General features: G+C 40.9%; 1 protein-coding gene across 6 annotated transcripts in view; it reads right to left on the minus strand.

Annotated features, from left to right (window-relative positions):
• Positions 1-581: 581 nt before the first annotated feature.
• LOC134337619 (E3 ubiquitin-protein ligase arkadia-C-like) overlaps positions 582-23,977 on the minus strand; it is a 162,100-nt gene continuing 138,704 nt past the window's right edge. For all 6 annotated transcript variants that reach the window (XM_063032795.1, XM_063032793.1, XM_063032794.1 and 3 more), the window contains 2 exons: positions 9,483-9,621; positions 582-941 (listed from right to left, as the gene is read on the minus strand). In XM_063032795.1, coding sequence (XP_062888865.1) covers positions 9,504-9,621 — 118 coding nt within the window. In that variant the 3' untranslated portion in view covers positions 582-941; positions 9,483-9,503. The remainder of the gene's footprint in view (positions 942-9,482; positions 9,622-23,977) is intronic.

The raw sequence follows: 23,977 nt of genomic DNA on the forward strand, positions 1-23,977 counted from the left end.
GCGACGATGATAGAGGCGGATACAACAGGGTCTTTTAAGAGACTCCTGGACAGGTACATGGAGCTCAGAAAAATAGAGGGCTATGGGTAACCCTAGGTAATATCTAAGGTAAGGACATGTTCCGCACAGCTTTGTGGGCCAATGGGGCCTGTATTGCACTGTAGATTTTCTATGTTTCTAAAACCTAAGAACTGTGAGACCTGGGGTCAACAGCACTTAAAATAGCGACCAGTGTTCCTGTCAGAGAGGTGAGGAAAGCCTGGCCAGCTTCAGGAGAAGCTGGGGTTCTCACCAGGTCAACCACTGAACCGGGACTGGCAGACCCTGCTCGGCCAGGTTATCCATAGACCTCTAGGGCACACATTTAGGAAGCCAGGGAACCCTGAGTGAAAGGAGTTGCAGCCACACCAAATCCCAGATGCATTGCTCAGTTCAAAAGACAGCTGTAGCATCACCACTTTCTTCCCTCATCATATATGTGCTTACAATGGCCTCTGATATCAGCACCTGTGCACGGGAGGAAAAGCATGTGTTTCACCACATGTCAAAAAGCACATTCAGAACAACGAATATCAGAAGGCAACTTAATTTAATTATTTGCAAACAGCTAGAATATTATATCCGAGGAGACATTTGAAACTCAGAGTAGTATACAGTAACACTGTCAGGTAAGTCCTACTGAACAAATCAAAGGAGTTGATGAGAACACAGGGACAGAAGTATGCTGGTCCTTTGATGTAAGGCTGATTTGGGAACAATGCCTGGTGACTGCCTAGCTTGGATCTTCAGTTATGCAATGGTTCTTCCTGCAGCAGAAGAGCAGCTGGCTGCTGTACACAGGCCCAGGTAGTGGACAGCCTTTTGCACTTCAGTCAAAGCCCGCCGCAGCCTCTTGCATATTCCAGATGCAAGCGAGCATGCTCAAGGAACAACACCAACACCTAAGCAAAGGAAAAAAAACATTTGTTGACAATCCTCTCAACAGGGAAAACCGAAACAAGCAGCTTGGCTCAACCAGTCTGTGCTGGTTTTGATGCACAATAGCATTCCTCTCAACTTTGTTCAATTTCTATCTTTATTATCTACCAATCAACGCCTCATTGGTCAATGTTACAGAAGTCTTAGCTCTGAGTTTCAAGATCACTCCTTCTCAGTTCTCCATCATCTCTCTTTTATCACCAGTTTGAGCTTAAGGGAACATCAGCCTAATTGTCTCCATCTCTCCTTACGGAACAAATCCTTCAACCTCAGTAATTCTTCTGTTTGAACTTTTACTTACGTCACCTGATAATGTTGCTAAGACTGCTGCAAATTGGAGGGAATTTTTCAAGCTGATCACCAATGTATCCACAACCTTTGATATCTCTGCTGTAGGTTGCAGTCTATCACGTCTATGGTGATGTATCTGGCTGCAGTTTCCAATAATTTCTTCAGCAGTGGTTAATGATTTCTTGCTGTCATTTGACATTGCATTCCCTCACCTGCTAACTTTATCAAATACAATATAGACACAAAATGCTTTAATTTCTCCTGTAACTGCCTCTACAACTTTCTTTTTATTACCCTTTATTGTTTTATATATTGTTGTATATAAAAACAATATAAACTTTTGTAAACTGTTGATGCTGAAAATCTGAAATAAGAGCAAAACGCTGAACGATCACATAATCGGCACAGAAAATTCACAATCTAACAACTAATTCCAGCCTCATTCCTATATAATTAGCTTTACTGGAGTGTGGATTCTACCAAAGCTGTCTCTCATTCTACAATTTGTGATTAGGTCTGTTATAAACAATCAAACAATTACACTAGTGTAGTGGCTAGCACAATGCTTTACAGTACCAGTGACTCAAGTTCAATTCCCGCCTCTCTCTGTAAGGAGTTTGCACATTTTCCCCATGTACGTTTCCTCTGGGTGCTCTGGTTTTCTCCCACTGTCCAAAAATTCACCAGTGGGTAGGTTAATTGATCACTGTAAATTTTCCTGTAATTAGGCGAAAGTTAAATCAGGGGTTGCTGGGAGGCATGACTTGAAAGACCGGAAGAGCTAATTCCACGTTGTATCTCAATAAATAAGTAAAAACAATAGAACGTAGAAGAGTACAGCACGATGTTGTGCATTACAACTCCGTCGCAGTGTACAGACATGTGAACTTATAAGTCGAATGGCTTGTAGAAAGAAGCTCTCCTGTAGCCTGTTGGTCTTGGCTTTAATGCTGTGGTACCCTTTGCCAGACAGAAGCAGTTGAAACAGTTTATGGGTGGGATAACTGATGATCTTTCAGGCCTTCTTTACGCACCTGCTGCTGTAAATGCCCTCAATGGAGGGAAGTTCATATCCACAGATGCGCTGGGCTGTCTGTACCCCTCTCTGCAGTGCCCAACCAGACGGTGATACAGCCAGTCAGGATGCTCTCAATGGTGCCCCTGTAGAAGGGATTTGGGGGTTTATGCCCAACTTCTTCAGTTGCCTGAGGTGGAAGAGATGCTGTTGTGCTTTTTTTTTGCCACACAGCCAGTGTGTACAGTCCAGGTGAGACCTTCGGTGATGTGTATACTGAGGAACTTGAAACTACTCACCCTCTCAACTGCCATCCCATTGATGTTGATCCTATCCCTAAGAATTTTCTCCAGCAATTTCCCAGGATTTTCCTTTGCTTCCTTCTTAAATAGGGGTACAACATTAGATACTTGCCAGTCCTCTGGGTCTTCACCTACGCCTAGAGAGGACTCAAAACATACTGATCAAATGCCCAGCAATCTCATCTCTTGTCTCCTTCAAAATCCTGTGATAAATCCTATTAGGTCCTGGGGACTTATCCACCTTAACATTTCTTTGGGGGCCCAACTCTTCCTTCTCCTTGACCTCTAAATCCCCTAATGTATTTATACACTCAGACTGACCTCCTGGTCCTCTATATCCTTTTCCTTCACAAATACTGAAGCAAAGTACTCAACAAGTACCTCACTCACATTCCATGCATCCCACCCTCTCCTTAGTTATTCTCTTACTCTTTATGCCCTGGGATTCACCTTATCCTACTTGCCAGGGATTTTTCATGGCCCCTCCTGGTTTTCCTAATTCCCTTCTTTAGCTTTTTTCTGGCTTCCTTATACTCCTGAAGTGATTTATTTGATCCTGACTTCCAAAACTTTACATACTTATCCTTTTTCTTCTTGACTAAATTCATCACCTCTCTGTACATCCAAGGTTCTCATCTTTCCATTCCCGTCCTTCCTTCTAACAGGAACACACCTTCTAACAGAACATACCTTTCCTATACTCTATGCAATTGATCCTCCATATGTCTGATGTGGACTTGCCGGAGAAAAGGTGTTCCTAATTAATGCATCTTAATTCCTGCCTAATGCCCTGGTAATTTTCCCTACTCAAATTTAAAACTCTCCTACAAAGACCTTATCTATAGCTATCCTGAAAGATAAGGAGCCATGGTTATTGTTCCCTAACTGTTCATCCACCTGGTCAGTCACCTGGCCAGGCTCGTTACCCAACACCAGGTCCAGAACATCTCTTCCTCTTGTTGGACTGTCCGCATGCTGATTCAAGAAACCTTTCTGGATACACTTAATAAATTCACCCCCCATCTAAACTCTTTATACTAAGAAGGTCCCAGTTTAAATTAGCTAAGTTGAAATCCCCCATGATCAACCCTACTAGTTTTACACATTTTCTTAATCTAATTACATTTCTGGTCACTGGGATCGGTGGCTATTAGGGGGTCTGCAGTACAATTCCATCAGTGTGATTATATCCTTGTATTCCCGAGTTCCGTCCAAATGGACTTGCTGTCTGACCCCTCCATTATGTCTCTTCTGAGTGAAGCTGTGATATTGTCCCTAATTAGTAGTGTAACTCCACCTCCTCGTTTATCTCCTTCTTCTATCAAAACATCAAAAATCTGGTAAATTAATCACCCACTCCTGCCCCTTCCATGTACTGATCCACGGTCTAAGTTCACCACCCTCACTCATAATACACCTAGCATTAAAATATATATATTTCAAAGTATCTGACACATCATACCTGTCATTTTCATTTTGCCTTTCAATATGTCCCCTAACATCTTGCTTCCAGTCCAATCCTTCCCTTACAGAACTGGGGCGCCAGTTCCCAGGCCTCCTGGAAGAGTTTAAACTCTTCCAAGTAGCATCAGCAAACCTCCTGGCCAGGATATTGGTTCCCCTCCAGTTCAGGTGCAATCCATTCCTCTTGTACAGGTTAACCCTTCCCCAGAAAAGGTTCCAATGATCCAAGAACTTGAAATCCTGTCTCCTGCACCATCACTGCAGCCACTCCATTAATCCGTTTTACATCCCATTCCTACCTGCACAGGGCATAGGGAGTAATCCAGGGATTACAACCTTGGATCCTCTTTCCTAACTCTGTATATTCACTGTGTCAGACCTTTTCCCCCTTTCTGCCCATGTCATTGATGCCAATATGCACCTCAAGGTGACTGGGACCAATAACTATGCATGAACCTTTTGTCTCTGTCATTGCAGAAGTTGTATACTAGTCTGCCAGGAGATGAGAAACCAGCAGGAGTTTCAGAAAGGTAAGAGACAAAACTGGACATGGAACGCACAGATGTGGCAAGAGACTTGAAGGCAGAGAAAGCAAAGTTTGGAATAAGGAAAGCGTCAGATTGGCAGTGCAGAATTTTAAGGAGTCCAAGAAATAGGTAAAGTAAGGATGAAGACAGGCATGTGGCAGGATGATATGAATATTTCTAAAGTCCATTTCCTAACTCCATAGTGTGCCATACTTAAATTATAATGAGCCAGAGTAGTGGAAGGAGATAGCTTAATAACATGGTGTCATAACAACAACTTTTTCCCTCAATGTCAGCAAAACAAAAGAGCTGGTTGTTAACTTCAGGAATGGAGGTAGTCCACATGTTCTTATCTACATCAACGACATTGAGGTTGAGAAGGTAGAGTTTCAAGATCCTAGAAGTGAACATCACCGATAGCCTGTCTGGTCCGATCTCACCATTGATTCCACTACCTCGGGAAGCTAAAGAAATTTGGCATGTCCCCATTGACTGTTATCAATTCTTACCAATGCACAGCTTGGTATGGCAACTGCTCTGCAAATAACTGTAAGAAACTGCAGAGTTGTGGACACAGCTCAGCATATCATAGAAACCAGCCTCCTTTTCATGGAGGTCGATTGGGAAAATCAGGTTGAAAAAATCAGGTTGGAAATGGATCTCAGGAGAGAGAGTTTGTAGAATGCCTATGAGATGGTTTTTTAGAGCAGTTTGTCATTGAGCCCACTAGGGGATCAGCTATACTGGATTGGATGTGATGTAATGAACCAGAAGTGATTAGGGAGCTTAAGGTAAAAGAACCCTTACAAGACAGTGATCACAGTATGACTGTGTTCAACTTGAAATTTGATAGAGTAAAAGTAAAGTATGACATAGCAGTATTTCAGTGGCATAAAGGAAATTACAGTGGTATGAGAGAGGAGTTGGCCAAAGTAATTGTAAGGAGATGCTGGGAGGGATGGCAGCAGTGAAACAATGCTGTCAGCTTCTGGGAAAAATGAAGAAGGTGCAGGATAGATGTATTCCAAAAATGAACATATATTCAAATGACAAATTAGTGGCTGACAAGAGAAGTGAAAGCTAATGAAAAAGCAAAAAAGAGGGCATACGGCAAAGCAGAAATTAGTGGGAAGACAGAGAATTGGAAAACCTTAAAAACCCTACAGAGAGCAACTAAAAGAATCATTAGGAGGAAAAAGAAAGGTAGCAAACAATATCAAAGTGGATAGTAAAAGCTTTTTCTAGTATGTAAAAAATAAAAGAGATTTTCAGATTTGCTTTTGGGGGATTGTTTAATGTCTTTTTCTCAGTTAGTGGATAAATATATTTTATCTAATGTACACTTTTTTTTAGATACTTACAAGTTAGGAATTTTTTATGTGGTTTGCCAAGTTACTCTTCTGCTTATCCACCTAATAAGACAGATGCTCTCTTTCAGCTTAAACCACTTCAAAAAGGGTTGATAGCTATAATTTATAAACGGCTATTGAATTTACGAATGATATCTAATGATAAAATTAAACGTGGTTAGGAATTGGAATTTCTAGAGTCATTTTCAGAAAATCAATGGAGTAAAATTTTTCATTTGGTTAATAACTCATCTATTTGTGCCTGCCATTCCTTGATACAGTTCAAGGTAGTGCATCAGGCCCATAAATCAAAGGATAAACTAGCACATATTTTTTCCGACATCAATCCTATTTGTGACAGACGTAATATTGAGGTGACCACTTTAACTCATATGTTTTGGTCTTGCATAAAGCTAGACAATTTTTGGAGAGATGTTTTTAAAACGTTATCAAAAGTCTTGGATCTGGACCTACAACCTAATTTACTTACGGCAATATTTGGGATTATCCCATCAGAACCAGGAAGTGGCTAGGAGAGCCATTTTACTGAAGTGGAAGGACTCTAATACTGTCTTTTTTTGGCTTTCCTCCATTATGTCCTGTTTAAGTTTAGAGAAAATAAGAAGTCAGACATTTGATACATCCTCTAAATTTGAGCAAATCTGGCGACCTTTTATTCAATATTTTCATTTGATTTGATTTATTATTCTTCCAATTTTTTTTTGAAGTTTTAGATTTGATCAGAAAGTTTCTTTCTTTTTTTTGGTTGTATCCTCAGAATGGACTGCCCAGTCCCTTTTTTTCTTTTTTTTTGTATAGTGTAGTGGTTTTTTTTTCCTTCATTTAAAAGTTTTTCTCTCCATGAATTGATAGGAGAATTAGCTGTCTTCTTTTTTATTATATACTGCATACTAGCTTAACACTATGTATGATTTTGATAATGTCTATTTCACTTTCTGTTTGTATTGTTATTTATATATTTGAGATAATTCTCCTCTTGTTTGTATTTATGCTCCTTTTAAATCAACAAAAAGATTGACAAAGAAAGCAAAAAATAAAAGAGATAACAAAATGAAAGATGAGAGAGATGAGACCACTAGAAAATGAGGCTGGAATAATAACGGGGGGGGGGGTGGGCAAGGAAATGGCAGATGAACTAAATTAGTATTTTGCATCAGTCTTCACTGTGGAAGACACTAACAGTGTGCCAGATGTTGAAGAGTGTGCGGGAAGAGAAGTGATTGCAGTTACTATTACAAGGAAGAAGGTGCTCAAAAAGTTGAAAGACTTCGGTCACCCGGACCAGATGAACTACACCTGTTGGTTCTGAAAGACGTAGTGGTAGAGATTGTGGAGGCATTAGTAACTCATTGGATTCTGGCATGGTGCCAGATGACTGGAAAATTGAAAATGTCACTCCACCCTTTAATAAAGGAGGAAGGTAGCAGAAAGGAAATTATAGACCAGTTAGCCTGACCTCAGTGGTTGGGAAAATGTTGGAGTCAATTCTTAAGGACGAGATTATGGAGTTCTTGGTGACACAGGACAAGATAGGACAAAATCAGCATGGTTTCCTTAGGAAATCTTGCCTGACGAACCAGTTGGAATTCTTTGAGGAGAATACACACAGGATAGATAAAGGGGATGCAGTGGATGTTGTATATTTGGACTTTCAGAAGGCCTTTGACATGGTGCCACACATGAGGCTGCTTAAGAGCTCGTGGTATTACAGGAAAGCTTCTGGCTTGCTTAGAGCATTGGCTGATTGCTAGGAGGCAGCAAGTGGGAATAAAAGGATCCTTTTCTGGTTGGTTGCCAGTGACTAATGGCGTTCCACAGGAGTTGGTGTTGGAACTGCTTCTTTTTGTGCTGTATATCAATGATTTAGATGATGCAATAGATAGCTTTATTACCAAGTTTGCAGATTGGTAGAGGGGCAGGTAGTGTTGAGGAAACAGGTAGGCTGCAGAAGGACTTAAGACAGATTAGGAGAATGGGCAAGAGCGGCAAATGAAATACAATATTGGAACATGCATGATCATGCACTTTGGCAGTAGAAATAAATGTGAAGACTACTTTCTAAATGGGGAGAAAATCCAAAAATCTGAGAAGCAAAAGGACCTGGGAGTCCTTGTGCAGAACACCCTGAAGATTAACTTGCAGGTAGAGTTGGCGGTGAGGAAGGCAAATGCAAAGTGAGCATTCATTTCAAGAGGTCTAGATTACAAGAGCAGGGATGTGATGCTGAGGCTTTATAAGGCACTGGTGAGGCCTCACGTTGAGCACTGTGAATAGTTTTAAGCTCCTCAACTAAGAAAAGATATGCTGGCATTGGAGAGGGTTCAGAGGAGGTTCACAAGGATGATTCCAGGAATGAAAGGGTTATTATACGACAAATGTTTGATAGCACTGTGTCTGTACTCACTGGAATTTAGAAGGATGAGGAGGGATCTCATTGAAACCTTTCAAATGTTGAAAGGCCTAGACAGAGTAGATGTAGAAAGGATGCTTCCTATGGTAGCATAGGACAAGAGGGTACAGCCTCAAGATAGAGGGGCGTTCATTTAAAACAGAGATGCGGAGAAGTTTCTTTAGCCATAGGGTGGTGAATTTGTGGAATGTAATACTACAGGCAGCTTTGGAAGCCAGGTTGTTTGGTGTATTTAAAGAAGAGCTTGATAGGTTCTTGATTAGACATGGCATTAAAGGTTACATGGAGAAAGCAGGGGAGTGGGGCTGAGGAGGGGGGAAAAGGATCAGCCGTGATTGAATGGCGGAATGACCCAATTCTGCTGCTATGTCTTATGGTCTATGACTCTGTCTCTATTTTTTGCTACTTCATAATCAAAGGCTCCACTCACACCAGACATTCTCTCTTCTCTATTTCATTAGACAGAAGATACATTCCACCAGGCTCAAGGACAGTTTCTACCTGGCATTATAAGACTATTAAATGGTTGCCCAGTACGAGAAGAATGACTCATGACATCTCAATCTACCTTCTGATCTTATGATATTGTTTTTCTGCACTGCACTTCCTCTGCACGTTACACTTAATTCTGCACTGTTATTGGTTTACCTTGTTCTACCTCAATGCACTGTGATCTGTATGAATAGTAAGCAAGATAAACTTTTCACTGTATCTCAATACATGTGACAAAATAAACCAACTGCAATTCCAAGGTGGAACAAGAAAGGTAAATGAACATTGCTAGCTAAAGGTTTTTCAGACAAGGTATAGATACAATTAAATAGTTGTATGGGACTGTTTGGTTCTTTGAAAAATTACATAGGGCAGTTACATAGGACAATTCTTGGAAAAAAAATCATTTGGTATCAATCATTGAGTAATGGTACATGGTGGGTGCTTATAGATATGACTAATCACAGAACAGTGAACACAAGAGAACACCAAAGATCAAAAATTCATTAGTATATAATCAGTGCAGTTTCACCTAAATATATTAACACCTATTATTCCAATTCCTGGCAATGGAGAAAACTAGAAAGGTGCCTTTACCCACTCTGTTATTGAATTTCATATCAATTACTTTACCTTTTTATTTCTAATGGCTAATTAGATGTCAACAGGCATCTGGGCTTCAATGTCTACTCGACAAATTGGACACTTCTTACTAGTGGCTAACCACTGATCCACACAGATCTGGTGGAAAAGGTGCATACAAGGGAGACGCCTGAAAAGAACAATAAACAAGTTTTGTTTGGTCAGTTACTTCAGTACCTCATTATTCATTGTCGTAATGGTCTCACATGCTCTTTATAACCTAATCACTAAATTATAATATCATAAATATTATCAAAATATTCATTTAAGAGTGAAGATGCTTTCGGGTAAAAGGGCAATGCACTCAGAAGCAGCAGCTCCTATGGGGCCAAAGGCATTATTGTCTTTTTTAAATGCACTTTTTACAATTGCAAGACCCTGCTGGACATTAAAAACTTAAAGTCTGCTCATCAGCAAGTTGCAAGTTGGCAGAGAAACTGAAGAAGCTGCTGTTGTCAGTGTCAGGAGGTGTCAGAGTGGGTGTGCGAAGCAGGCATGCAGTCTAACAGCGAGTGATCACCTTAGTCACTTTTCTTGTGATCAAAAGAACATGTTGGACATTGTTAATCAGGGACACTGTAAGTCCAGTTCACTGGCAAAAGGTGAGGGGGGGGAGGCGAGTGACAGAGGAGCTCCATGGCCTCAGCCACTAAGCCTCAAGTTGCAGTGTCATCTGTTTGCAGCTGCCCAAGAGGGTGGCACCAGAGTCTGTGTGCTGCACTGGAGTGTTGTAGGCAGTTTATGTCAGTGTATGTGTTGGAGTCAGTGCTGCCTCCAGAGTTTGCTCAGCAGAAGACAAGTTACATTGTGTTCGACTGCAGACTTCAGCAACATTCATGGACTTGGGGATATGGACTATATCCTTTTTTTGTGTGACTGTATTTTACTGCTATTTTATAGGTGCTATTGTGTGCCTTGTGCTGTGTATGGCTATTGGTACTGTTCTGCACCCTAGAATAACATGGTTTCATTTGGCTGTATTCATGTATGGCTATGACAATTAAACTTGAACTTTATAGGGTAATATGATCTTTACATAATAATGCAAAACATCAGAACCAGAGGAAGCACTTCTTCAACCTGAAACATTAACAGTTGCTGCCCAACCTGCTGAGTTTTTCAGGCATTTCAAAAATTCAAAGTATATTTATTATCAAAGTATGTATACAGAACACAACCCTGAGATTCGTCCTCCCATGGACAGCCACGAAACAACGAAACACCATGGAACCCGTTCAAAGAAAACATCAAACACCCAACACATGAGAAAAAGAACAACTTGTGCAAATGGCAAATTATGAGCAAATAACGCACAGAATATTAAATATCAAACTGCAGAGTCCTCAAAACAGTCCAGGAGTGTTCAGGATAGCGCTGTCATTTGTTGACTGCAGACCACAGAACCAACGCATGCTGAAGCACCCCAAACAGTGCAAAAATAACATAAAAAAGTAACTAAAAACACATGTAACAAGAACCACAGAGACGTGTCTGCAGCCACAAGCTGTGCTGATTAAACCTTACAGTGTGAGGAAGACTCTTGCACCTTCTTCCAGCAGCAGTGAGCAAGAGAGAGGGAGACCTGTCGAACGCAGGTAGACAGTGCAACATCATCCTCATCGATTTCAGTCTTGCTTGACACTTTAATCTGTGAGGAGTGATGGACCCGAACATGGGCTTGCACGCCACCTTTTGGCTGCACACTCCAGTCATAACCTTGCTGAATTACCCCAGAGAGAGTAAAAGCGCCAGATCACTGAGTAGGCCCAAAAAGACATCATCGAAATGTAAATTACGTGCTCCAATCGCATACAGTTTAGTAGTAGAAGCATTTTAAAAATAATAAGAAGTAGTAGTAGTTTCCTGAATTATTTGCAGCTTGTAGCCATTGGTCACATTGGTCATTGGGATCACCTTGTTAACATTGAGTGTTGCTCAAGATTTTCAACATATACAGAACCTTGTGCGACTCTGATTTTGTGTTATTTTAGATTTTCAGCATCTGGAGTTTGCCTTTATTTCCATTTCTATGAGTGCATTATTTCCTGCAGTCTTGGACACCCCTGAAAAAAATACAAACCCCATTTCCAGAAAAGTTGGGATATTTTCCAAAATGCAATAAAAACAAAAATCTGTGATATGTTAATTCATGTGAACCTTTATTTAACTGACAAAAGTACAAAGAAAAGATTTTCAATAGTTTTACTGACCAACTTGATTGTATTTTGTAAATATACACAAATTTAGAATTTGATGGCTGCAACACACTCAACAAAAGTTGGGACAGAGTTAAAATAAGATTGACAAGTGCACAGAATATTCAAGTAACACCGGGTTGTGGCTCACCCCTTTGTACCAAAATTCGTGAGAGAATTGTTAGTCAGTTCAAAAGAAACATTTCTCAACACAAGATTGCAGAGAATTTAGGTCTTTCAACATCTCCAGTATGTATTATTGTGAAAAGATTCAGAGAATTCAGAGACATCTCAGTGCGTAAAGGGCAAGGTCGGAAACCACTGTTGAATGTGCGTGATCTTCGAGCCCTCAGGCGACACTGCCTAAGACAGAGTCATGCTACCGTGACAATTATAGCCACCTGGGCTCCGGAGTACTTCGGAAAACCATTGTCACTCAACACAGTCTGTCGCTGCATCCAGAAATGCAACTTGAAACTGTATTACGCAAGGAGGAAGCCATATTATCAACTCTATGCAGAAATGCCAGCGAGTTCTCTCGGCCCAAGCTCAGCTCAGATGGACCGAAAGACTGTGGAACCGTGTGCTGTGATCAGCTGAGTCCACATTTCAGCTAGTTTTCGGAAAAAACGGGCGTCGGTTCTGCATGCCAAAAATGAAAACGACCATCCAGATTGTTATCAGCGAAAGGTGCAAAAGCCAGCATCTATGATGGTATGAGGGTGCATCAGTGCCCACGGCATGGGTGAGTTGCATGTATGTGAAGGTACCATTGACTCCGAGGCGTATATTAGGATTTTAGAGAAACATATGTTGCCATCAAGGTGACATCTCTTCCCGGGACGTCCATGCTTATTTCAGCAGGACAATGCCAGACCACATTCTGCACATTCTGCGTGGATTTGTAGACACAGAGTGCGTGTGCTTGACTGGCCTGCTGCCAGTCTAGATCTATCTCCTATTGAAAACGTATGGCGCATCACGAAGAGGAGAATCAGACAACAGAGACCATGGACTGTTGAGTAGCTGAAGTCTTATATCAAGCAAGAATGGACAAAATTTCCAATTGCAAATCTACTGCAATTAGTATCCTCAGTTCCAAAACGATTAAAAAGTGTTATTAAAAGGAAAGGTGATGTAACACAATGGTAAACATGCCTCTGTCCCAACTTTTGTTGAGTGTGTTGCAGCCATCAAATTCTAAATTTGTGTATGTTTACAAAATACAATTAAGTTGGTCAGTGAAACTATTAAAAATCTTTTCTATGTACTTTTGTCAGTTAAATAAAGGTTCACGTGAATTAACATATCACAGCTTTTTGTTTTTATTGCATTTTGGAAAATATCCCAACTTTTCTGGAAATGGGGTTTGTATTAACAAGATCATCTTTTATTCTTCTAAATTATTATTCACTGGAGAGGGTTCAAAGGAAGTTCACGAAAATGATTCCAGGATTAAATGGCTTGTCGTATGAAGAGTATTTGATGGCTCTGGGCTTGTATTCACTGGAATTCAAAAGAATGAGGGGTGACCTAATTGAAACCTATCAAATGGTGAAAGGTCTTGATAGAGTGGATGTGGAGAGAATGCTTCCTCTGATGGGAGTGTCACAGATGAGACGATACAGCCTCAGAATAGAGAAGTGTCCTTTCAGAACTGAGGTGAAGAGAAATTCTTTAACTAGAGAGTGCCAACTCTGTGGAATTCATTGTCACAGGCAGCTGTCTTTTTGACTATATATTTAAGGCAGAGGTTGAGATTCCTGATTGGTCGGGGCATAAAGGGATACGGGGTGGAGGTGGGGAGGGAGGAGATTGGTGCTGAGAGGATTAGCCATGATGAAATGGTGGAGTAGACCTGACTGGCCAAATGACTTGATTCTGCTTCTATATCCTATGGTCTTATTACTGAGTGTGTTCAAACACTGAACTTCCCTCCATTTACAATAGATGTTGCAGATACCTGAATCTAGCATAGATGTTGGAAGAACTCTGCTTGACCTGCGGAGCTCCTCCAGTGATGGTTTTATTCTGTACTTTCTCCTCTTGCAAAACGTATCTTCCATCCCAGCATCAACCTGATGAACTTTAAAAGTACTCTACTTATCACAAATGTATCCTCCTTTATATAAAAGGAGGTACCAACTAGAGGGGATGCAATATTGGACCTCCTGTTAGGAAACGAGTTAGGACAAGTGACAGAAGTGTGTGTAGGGGAGCACTTTGGTTCCAGTGATCATAACACCATTAGTTTCAACTTGATCACGGACAAGGATAGATCTGGTCCTCGGGTTGAGGTTCTGAACTGGAAGAAGGCCAAATCTGAAGGAATGAGAAAGGATCTAAAAAGCGTGGATTGGGACAGGTTGTTCTCTGGCAAGGATGTGATCGGTAAGTGGGAAGCCTTCAAAGGAGAAATTTTGAGAGTGCAGGGCTTGTATGTTCCTGTCAGGATTAGAGGCAAAGTGAATAGGAATAAGGAACATTGGTTCTCAAGGGATATTGCAACTCTGATAAAGAAGAAGAGAGAGTTGTATGACATGTATAGGAAACAGGGAGTACATAATGTGCTTGAGGAGTATAAAAAGTGCAAGAAAATACTTAAGAAAGAAATCAGGAGGGCTAAAAGAAGACATGAAGTTCCCTTGGCAGTCAAAGTGAAGGATAATCCAAAGAGCTTTTACAGGTATGTTAACAGTAAAAGGATGGTAAGGGATAAAATTGGTCCTCTTGAAGATCAGAGTGGTCGGCTATGTGCAGAACCAAAAGAAATGGGGGAGATCTTAAATGGTTTTTTTGCATCTGTATTTACTAAGGAAACTGGGATGAAGTCCATGGAATTAAAGGAAACAAGTAGTGAGATCATGGAAACTGTACAGATTGAAAAGGAGGAGGTGCTAGCTATCTTGAGGCAAATTACAGTGGATAAATCCCCAGGACCTGACAGGGTATTCCCTCGGACCTTGAAGGAAACTAGTGTTGAAATTGGAGAGGCCCTGCCAGATATATTTAAAATGTCGGTGTCTACGGGTGAGGTGCCGGAGGATTAGAGAGTAGCTCACGATGTTCTGTTGTTTAAAAAAGGATCGGAAAGTAATCCAGGAAATTATAGGCTGGTAAGTTTGACGTCAGTAGTAGGTAAGTTATTGGAGGGAGTACTAAGAGACAGAATCTACAAGCATTTGGATAGACAGGGACTTTTTAGGGGGAGTCAACATGGCTTGTGCGTGGTAGATCATGTTTGACCAATCTACTGGAGTTTTTCGAAGAGGTTACCAGGAAAGTGGATGAAAGAAAGGCAGTGGATATTGTCTACATGGACTTCAGTAAGGCCTTTGACAAGGTCCCGCATGGGAGGTTAGTAAGGAAAATTCAGTCGCTAGGTATACATGGAGAGGTGGTAAATTGCTTCTCCGAGTGGAGGCCTGTGACTAGTGGTGTGCCACAGGGATCAGTGCTGGGTCCATTGTTATTTGTCATCTATATCAATGATCTGGATGATAATGTGGTAAATTGGATCAGCAAATTTGCTGATGATATAAAGATTGGAGGTGTGGTGGACAGTGTGGAAGGTTTTCAGAGCCTGCAGAGGGACTTGGACCAGCTGGAAAAATGGGCTGAAAAATGGTAGATGGAGTTTAATACAGACAAGTGTGAGGTATTGCACTTTGGAAGGACAAACCAAGGTAGAACATACAGGGTAAATGGTAAGGCACTGAGGAGTGCAGTAGAAGAGAGGAATCTGGGAATACAGATACAGAATTCCCTAAAAGTAGCATCACAGATAGATAGGGTTGTAAAGAGAGCTTTTGTTACATTGGCCTTTATTAATCAAAGTATTGAGCATAAGAGCTGGAATGTTATGATGAGGTTGTATAAGGCATTGGTGAGGCCAAATCTGGAGTATTGTGTTCAGTTTTGGTCACCAAATTACAGGAAGGATATTAATAAGGTTGAAAGAGTGCAGAGAAGGTTTACAAGGATGTTGCCGGGACTTGAGAAACTCAGTTACAGAGAAAGGTTGAATAGGTTAGGACTTTATTCCCTGGAGCGTAGAAGAATGAGGGGAGATTTGATAGAGGTATATAAAATTATCATGGGTATAGATAGAGCGAATGCAAGCAGGCTTTTTCCACTGAGGCAAGGGGAGAAAAAAACCAGAGGACATGGGTTAAGGGTGAGGGGGGAAAAGTTTAAAGGGAACATTAGGGGGTCTTCTTCACACAGAGAGTGGTGGGAGTATGGAATGAGCTGCCAGACGAGGTGGTAAATGCGAGTTCTTTTTTAACATTTATGAATAAATTGGACAGATACATGGATGGGAGGTGTCTGGAGGGATATGGCCCGTGTGCAGGTCAGTGGGACTAGGCAGAAAATAGTTCGGAACAGCCAAGAAGGGCCAAAAGGCCTGTTTCTGTGCTGTAGTTTTTCTATGGTTTCTGTAAGAAAGAACACTGCCATGGGAAAATAATCTGTGCTCTCTCACCAGGATGACACTCAAATCCTCTTACAGTAAATATTGCTTAATTGCTTCCTGTATCTTGGTGATATACAAGGACACCTTGTTGCTTCTGAACCGCAACAGTTTTTCAAACTCGCACTATTTAAAGGAAAAAATAGTTTTTTGCTCTTTTTCTGCTGAAGCAATTTCCACTATTTTCCAGATTGCACTCCATCTAACATATCCTTGCCCATTCACACGGCCCCCAAAATGCTGACACTGCTTTCTCTCAGCAAAAATCTTGTCTTGTCCTTTAAAAAGAATGGGTTGCATTTGATAGTTTCTAATCTATGGAGTCAAATTTCTCCACTACTTTTTCTTGGCATCCAATGCCAAGTTCTTTCAATCCTGCCTTCTCCCTGAAACTGTTAACCTTATAATATGACTTTTAGCATTAACATGAACTCAACAATTAACATGAACTCAAATCCTCCCGGGAGGGGGGAGAAGATGGCGGCGCGAGGACAGCGTGCTTCGGTGATGAATATCTGTTATCTGTCAAGTAGGGGACCGTGTACAATCCTCATTTGATGGAGACAGACGTGAGAGCACAGCGGAACATCTGGAAAACTTCTGAAATGTCTGCTTTGCTACCACTGCTACTGTGTGGTAACCGGAATCTCTGGAGCTGAAGGCCTCGAAATCCTCGGCTTTGCGTGTTTCAGCGGCCAGGGAGAGGTCGAAGGCACTCGGGAGGCTGTATCGGAGAGGCTGCTTGGAAGCTCGGAGTTCTCAGACAGATGGACTCAGGGTCGGCTGGGGTTGGCTGCTTCCAAGGTATCAGCAAGTTGATGGTGCCTGGAGGTTTATGGCAGGGAGTTTCTCCCTTTTGCGGCCTGCTATAGGGGACTCGGGAGTCGATCAACTCGGGACTTTGAGACTATTTTTTTTACTGTGCCTATGGACTGTTCTTCATCAAATTATGGTATTGCTTTGCACTGCTGTAATTATATTTTATAATTATGTGGTTTTGTCAGTGTTAGTCTTTGGTCTGTCTTGTTTTCTGTGATATCACTCCGGAGAAACATTGTATGCATTTCTAAATGACAATAAAAGAGAACTGAGTGTTCTCATAATCTACAAAAGTATTTCTTTAATATTTCTGTATTTTATGGGTCAGAAATTAAAGCACCAGGTCAGAAAGTGGAGGGATTGAGTGGGAGCTGGATGATATGACCAACAAGTCTGTAAGTAAGGAGAGGCAGGAGACAGGAAATAGACATGAAGGTTGAAGTATGCTTATCTTAATGCTGGGAGTATTAGAGTCACAGGAAGTACAGCACAGAAACAGGCCCTTCAGCACATCAATTCTTTGCCGAGCCATTTAAACTGGCTACTTGCATCAATCTGCACCAGGACTACAGTCCTCCATATGCCTACCATCCATGTACTTTTTGAAATCGAGCTCACATGCACCATTCCCACTGGCAACTTGTTCCACACATTCTCAACCCTCTGAGTGAAGAGGTTTTGCATCATGTTCCCCTTAAACTTTCCACCTTTCATCCTTAAAGGTGACTTCTAGTAGTAGTTCCACCAAACCTCAATTGAAAAAGTGTGCTTGCGATGCAACAGTACCAGACGGTGGAGGAGGCGACTACAGACATGAACAACAGAGGACTGTCCATTAGCGTGGTCAAACCAAGGGAAACTCTGGCTGAGCAGTTGTCCTGAGCTGCTTGGGAAATAGTAGGAGAACCTAGAAAGCAAGGGACAGGAGCAGGACGAGAGAAGGATTTCAGGAAGAGACTGTCAGTTCTCCGAGGGCAGCCCTCACCTCCTCCAGAAGAGCCATAAGGTTTGGCTAACTTTAAAAGTGCTGATAAACTAAACGAAAGCAAAAATAGACGGTGATATACTATCTCGAGAAATACGTGTTATAATGTGGATTTTACATTACTCAATTTTTTTAAAATTAATCTATTCATTCCTTTTCCCCCACCTAAATGAGAATATATACATGGGAGGAATACACAGGGAAATCATTTCTGTGTAATGGACATAGTTTTTTTTTACTTACTTTTATAAGTACTGCAGCGGGGGCCCTCAACCTACAGTAGGAGGGGCTATCCCCCACTGATAGACTTTTCTTCTAACCCAACCCAGGGTAATCTAGAGACCCCAGCCTTGGAACCACACCTTCGTTACCTTTTTTTTTATTATTCACTATTCTTGGTTCTTGTTTGTTCAGGGAGTAGATCGATTAAGTTATATTCTGCAAATTTCAATGATATACTAAAGCGAGTAAGACCATATATTTTGGGTATATATCTCAAGAATGGTTGAAGAGAGATAAATATAAATATTTAATGAATGTACTGCTGGTGGCTGGTAAAAAGACCAGGAAATGGTTATCTCAGGAGAGCCCAACTTTAAATGTATGGATGGAAATTACAATGGGCATTTACAAAATGGAGAAGATAACAACATCTGTTAATCATAAGTTGGAACAATTTTATTCATACTGGAAAAAATGGTTTAACTACATAACACCTAGTAGGCCCGATTTTATTCTCACAATCAATGAATATGTAGTAAAAAAAAAACTCACTCCCTACTCTGTAACACACATCAAAGTTGCTGGTGAACGCAGCTCTAGGAAGAGGTGCAGTCGACGTTTCAGGCCGAGACCCTCCCTACTCTGTATAGTTTTCTTCTTTTAATTGTTCTTTCTTTCCTCTTCTTTCTATAAGTGTATACCTCAAATAAATATTATGTGGAGATTTGTGACAAATATGATTATATACATATATACACACACACACAGTATCTGAAATACATCTTATGGAAATGTTTGTTTGATGATGAAACTCAATAAAAAATAAATTACAAAAAAGAAAAAGTGTGCATGCCTTTACCTTAATATTTCCCTCACAATTTTGTATACCTCTATCAAATCTCCTCTCAATGTTCTAATCTCCAAGGAATAAAGTCTTAACCTATTCAATCTTTCAATATAAATCAGGCCCTCCAGACCAGGCAAAATTCTTGTAAATTTTCTCTGTACTCTTTCAAACTTATTTACATCTTTCCTGTAGGTAGGTGACCAAAACTGCACACAATACTCCAAATTAGGCCTCACCAATATCTTAGACATCTTCAACAAAACATCCCATTTTCTGAACTCAATATTTTTAAGAAGGCTGAAGTTCCAAATGCTTTTTATGACCTCATCAACCCACGACACCACTTTCAAATAATTATGGACTTGTACTCCCAGATCACTTTGCTCTCCTGCACTCCCCAGTGCCCTACCAATCACGGTATAAGACCTACCCTTGTAATCTCCTCTGTAATCTGTATAGTGTCCAAGAAGTTGATGCTTGTTGGCCTTACTTCCGTAAGACTATTTGTTCATCTCCTGAGTAAACACAGATGCAAAAAATGCATTTAAGATCTCCCCCATCTCTTTTGGCTCCACACATGAATTACCATTCTGATCATTCGGAGAACCAATTTTGTCCTTTGCAATCCTTTTGCTCTTAACATATCCATAGAATCCCGCAAGATTCTCCTTCATCTTGTCTGCTAACACAAACTCATGCCTTCTTTTAGCCCTCCTGACTTCTTGCTTAAGTGTTCTTTTGCATTTCCTATACTTTCATAAGCACTTCATGTATTCCTACCTGCCTAAACTTTCCATGCACCTCCTTCTTTGCTTAACCAGGGCCTCAATATTACACCCGTTATCTTTACCCCCTATGCTGACAGGCTTTGTGCTCTCAAAATTTCACTTTTGAAGGCCTCCCACTTACCAAGTATACTTTTGCCAGAAAACAGCCTGCCCTAATCCACACTTGCCAGAGCCTTTCTGATACAATCAAAATTGGCCTTTCTCCAATTTAGAATCTCAACCTGTAGACCATAGAAGCACAGATCATTACAGCACAGAAACAGGTCTTTTGGCCCTTCCTAGCTGTGGCGAACCATTGTTCTGCCTAGTCTCACTGACCTGCACCTGGACCATATCCTTCCATGCAGCTCTCATCCTGTCCAAGTTTTTCTTAAATGTTAAAAGTGAGCCCGTATTTACCACTTCATCTGGCAGCTCATTCCACACTCTCACCACTCTCTGTGTGAGGAAGCCCCCACTAATGTTCCCTTTAAACTTTTCCCCCTTCACCCTAAACCCATATCCTCTGTTTTTTTTTCTCCTAGGCCTCAATGGAAAAAGCCTGCTTGCATTCACTCTATCTATACCCATCATAATTTTATATACCTCAATCAAATCTCCCCACATTCTTCTACGCTCCAGGGAATAAAGTCCTAACCTATTCAACCTTTCTCTGTAACTGAGTTTCTCAAGTCCCGGCAACATCCTTGTAAACCTTCTCTGCACTCTTTCAACCTTATTAATATTCTTCCTGTAATTTGGTGACCAAAACTGCACACAGTACTCCAAATTCAGCCTCACCAATGCCTAATACAACCTCACCATAACATTCCAACTTAGATTTATAAAGGCCAATGTACCAAAAGCTCTCTTTATGACCCTATCTACCTGTAACGCCACTTTTAAGGAATTTTGTATCTGTACTCCCAGATCCCTCTGTTCTACTGCACTCCTCACCGCCCTACCATTTACCTTGTATGTTCTACCCTGGTTTGTCCTTCCAAAGTGCAATACCTCACATTTGTCTGTATTAAACTCCATCTGCCATTTTTCAGCCCATTTTTCCAGCTGGTCTAAATCCCTCTGCAAGCTTTGAAAACCTTCCTCACTGTCCACTACACCTCCAATCTTTGTATCATCAGCAAATTTGCTGATCCATTTTACATTATCATCCAGATCAGGCCTCCACTCAGAGAAGCAATTCTCTACTACCACTGTTTGGCTTCTTCCATTGAGCCAATGTCTAATCCAATTTACCACCTCTCCATGTATACCTAGCGACTGAATTTTCCTAACTAACCTCCCATGCGGGACCTTGTCAAAGGCCTTACTGAAGTCCATGTAGACAACATCCACTGCCTTCCTTTCATCCACTTTCCTGGTAACCTCCTTGAAAAATTCTAATACCATTTGTTAAACATGGCCTATCACGCACAAAGCATTGTTGTCTCTCCCTAATAAGTCCCTGTCTATCCAAATACTTATAGATCCTATCTCTTAGTAGTCCTTCCAAAAATTTACCTGCTCCCAACGTCAAACTTACTGGCCTATAATTTCCCAGATTACTTTTAAGGCCTTTTTTAAACAATGGAACAACATGAGCTATCCTCCAATCCTCTGGCACCTCACCCGTAGATACCGACATTTTAAATATATCTGCCAGGGCCCCTGCAATTTCAACACTAGTCTCCTTCAAAGTCCGAGGGAATACCCTGTCAGGTCCTGAGGATTTATCTACTCTGATTTGCCTTAAGATAGCAAGCACCTCCTCTTCTTCAATCTGTGTAGATTCCATGACCTCATTACTTGTTTGCCTTATTTCCATTGACTCCATGCCAGTTTCCTTAGTAAATACAGACGCAAAAAACCCATTTAAGATCTCCCCCATTTCTTTTGCTTCTATACATAGCCGACCACTCTGATCTTCAAGAGGACCAATTTTATCCCTTACCATTCTTTTGCTCTTAATATACCTGTGGAAGCTCTTTGGATTATCCTTCGCCTTGACTGCCAAAGCAACCTCATGTCTTCTTTTAGCCCTCCTGATTTCTTTAAGTATTATTTTGCGCCTTTTATACTCAAGCACCTTATTTGCTCAGTTTCCTAGACATGTCATACATCTCTCTCTTCTTCTTTATCAGAGTTCCAATATCCCTTAAGAACCAAGGTTCCTTATTCTTATTCATTTTGCCTTTAATCCTGACAGGAACATACAGACTCTGCACTCTCAAAATTTCTCCTTTGAAGGCCTCCCAATTACCAATCACATCCTTGTCAGAGAACAACCTGCCCCAATCCACGCTTTTTAGATCCTTTCGCATTTCTTCAAATTTGGCCTTTTTCCAGTTTAGAACCTCAACCCGAGGACCAGATCTATCTTTATCCATGATCAAGTGAAACTAACGGTGTTATGATCACTGAAACCGAAGTGTTCCCCTACATACACTTCCATCACCTGTTCTAACTCGTTTCCTAATAGGAGATCTAATATTGCATCCTCTCTAGTTGGTACCTCTATACATTGATTTAGAAAACTTTCCTGAACACATTTTACAAACTCTAACCCATCTAGACCTTTAACAGTATGGGAGTCCCAATCAATATGTGGAAAATTGAAATCCCCTAATATCACAACTTTATGTTTCCTGCAGTTGCCTGCTACCTCTCTGCAGATTTGCTCCTCCAATTCTCGCTGACTATTGGGTGGTCTATAATACAATCCCATTAATGTGGTCATTACCTTTCCTGTTTCTCAGCTCCACCCATATGGCCTCGGTAAACCAGACCTATCTTTTTCCATATTTACTTTGAAACTAATAGCATTGTGGTCACTGGATGCAAAGTGTTCCCCCACACAAACTTCTGTCACCTGTCCTGCCTCATTCCCTAATAGCAGATCAAGTATCGCGCACTCTCTCATTGGAACCTTCCAGTTCAGGTGAAAACTGTCTCTTCTCTACAGGTTCCACATTCCCTGAAAAATAGCCAATGATCCAAAAATCTTATGCCCTCCCTCCTACACCAACAGCCATGTGTTAAACTGTATAAACTTCCTATTTCGCTAACTCCTTGAACTGCAAATGCAGAACCTTGTCACTCTTCCTATTCATGTCATTAGTACCTAAATGGATCACGACCTCTGGTAGCTCACACTCCCACTTTGTGCGTGTTGCTTGGATTTCCAGCATCTACAGATTTTCTTGTTTGTCAAAAGAGGTTGTAATTTTTTTTCAATAGTAAAAGGATATGTATGTCAAGATTGGAAAACCAAAGTCAAAAGAAGCCAAGAAAAGAATTCAAAAGAAGAATCATGAGAGTCATAAGAAGTCCTTAGAAACATAACATAGATGTAACAAAATTTCTTCATGCTTCTGGACCAAAGCTTGACTATCGTCACTATGCCGAGACCCTATTTGATATCTTGGTGGCCGGTGGGATGCTGGCTCCAGGTGATACCCTTGCTGATAACCTGACCCGTACAGATGTCTGTGTGTTTGCTGCTCAAGAAAACCTGGAGACAATACGTGCATATGCTCAGGTGTTCATTAAAAAAAAGTCCTTGATGAAAAAGAGTTTCAAAGCATTCTATACATGCACCAAATTCAAGAAGACGACGAGGGCCAGGGTAGAACCACTTATGGATAAAGGAGATAATATATTTGGAGGCAGATGATGTTGGTGAGTCCCATGTGAGTACTTTGCATCTATATTACCAAGGAGAAGGATAAGCAGTCAGTGAGATCAGTTAGAGTGTGCTAATACGCTGGGCCATTTTGAGGTAGTGTCAGGTCTCTTGAAGAATATATTAAGGTGAGGGAATCTCCAGGGTCTGCTAAGATATACTCCAGAATATTGAAAGAGACAAGATATTGAGAGATCGCTGGGTCTTAACTTCAAGTATTCTCCAGCCAAAGGAGGCTGGACAACTTGTGAGTTGCCAATGTTGATCCCACAGAAACAAGTCATCCACAGTTCTAAGGGACTACATGATCGTGATTTGGACCAGATAGATAGATAGGAAGGTACTTTATCGATCCCAAAGGAAATTACAGCGTCACAGTAGAGCTACAAATGCACAGATATACAAATATTAGAAGAGAGTAAGAAAGAAAAAAAAGTTACCTTAAAAATAAGATGTACAAGATTTACAAGTCAAAGATTACAAGGTTTACGAGAC

This window comes from Mobula hypostoma, chromosome 24 (genome assembly GCF_963921235.1).
Source record: "Mobula hypostoma chromosome 24, sMobHyp1.1, whole genome shotgun sequence".
Classification (NCBI taxonomy): Eukaryota; Metazoa; Chordata; class Chondrichthyes; order Myliobatiformes; family Myliobatidae; genus Mobula; species Mobula hypostoma.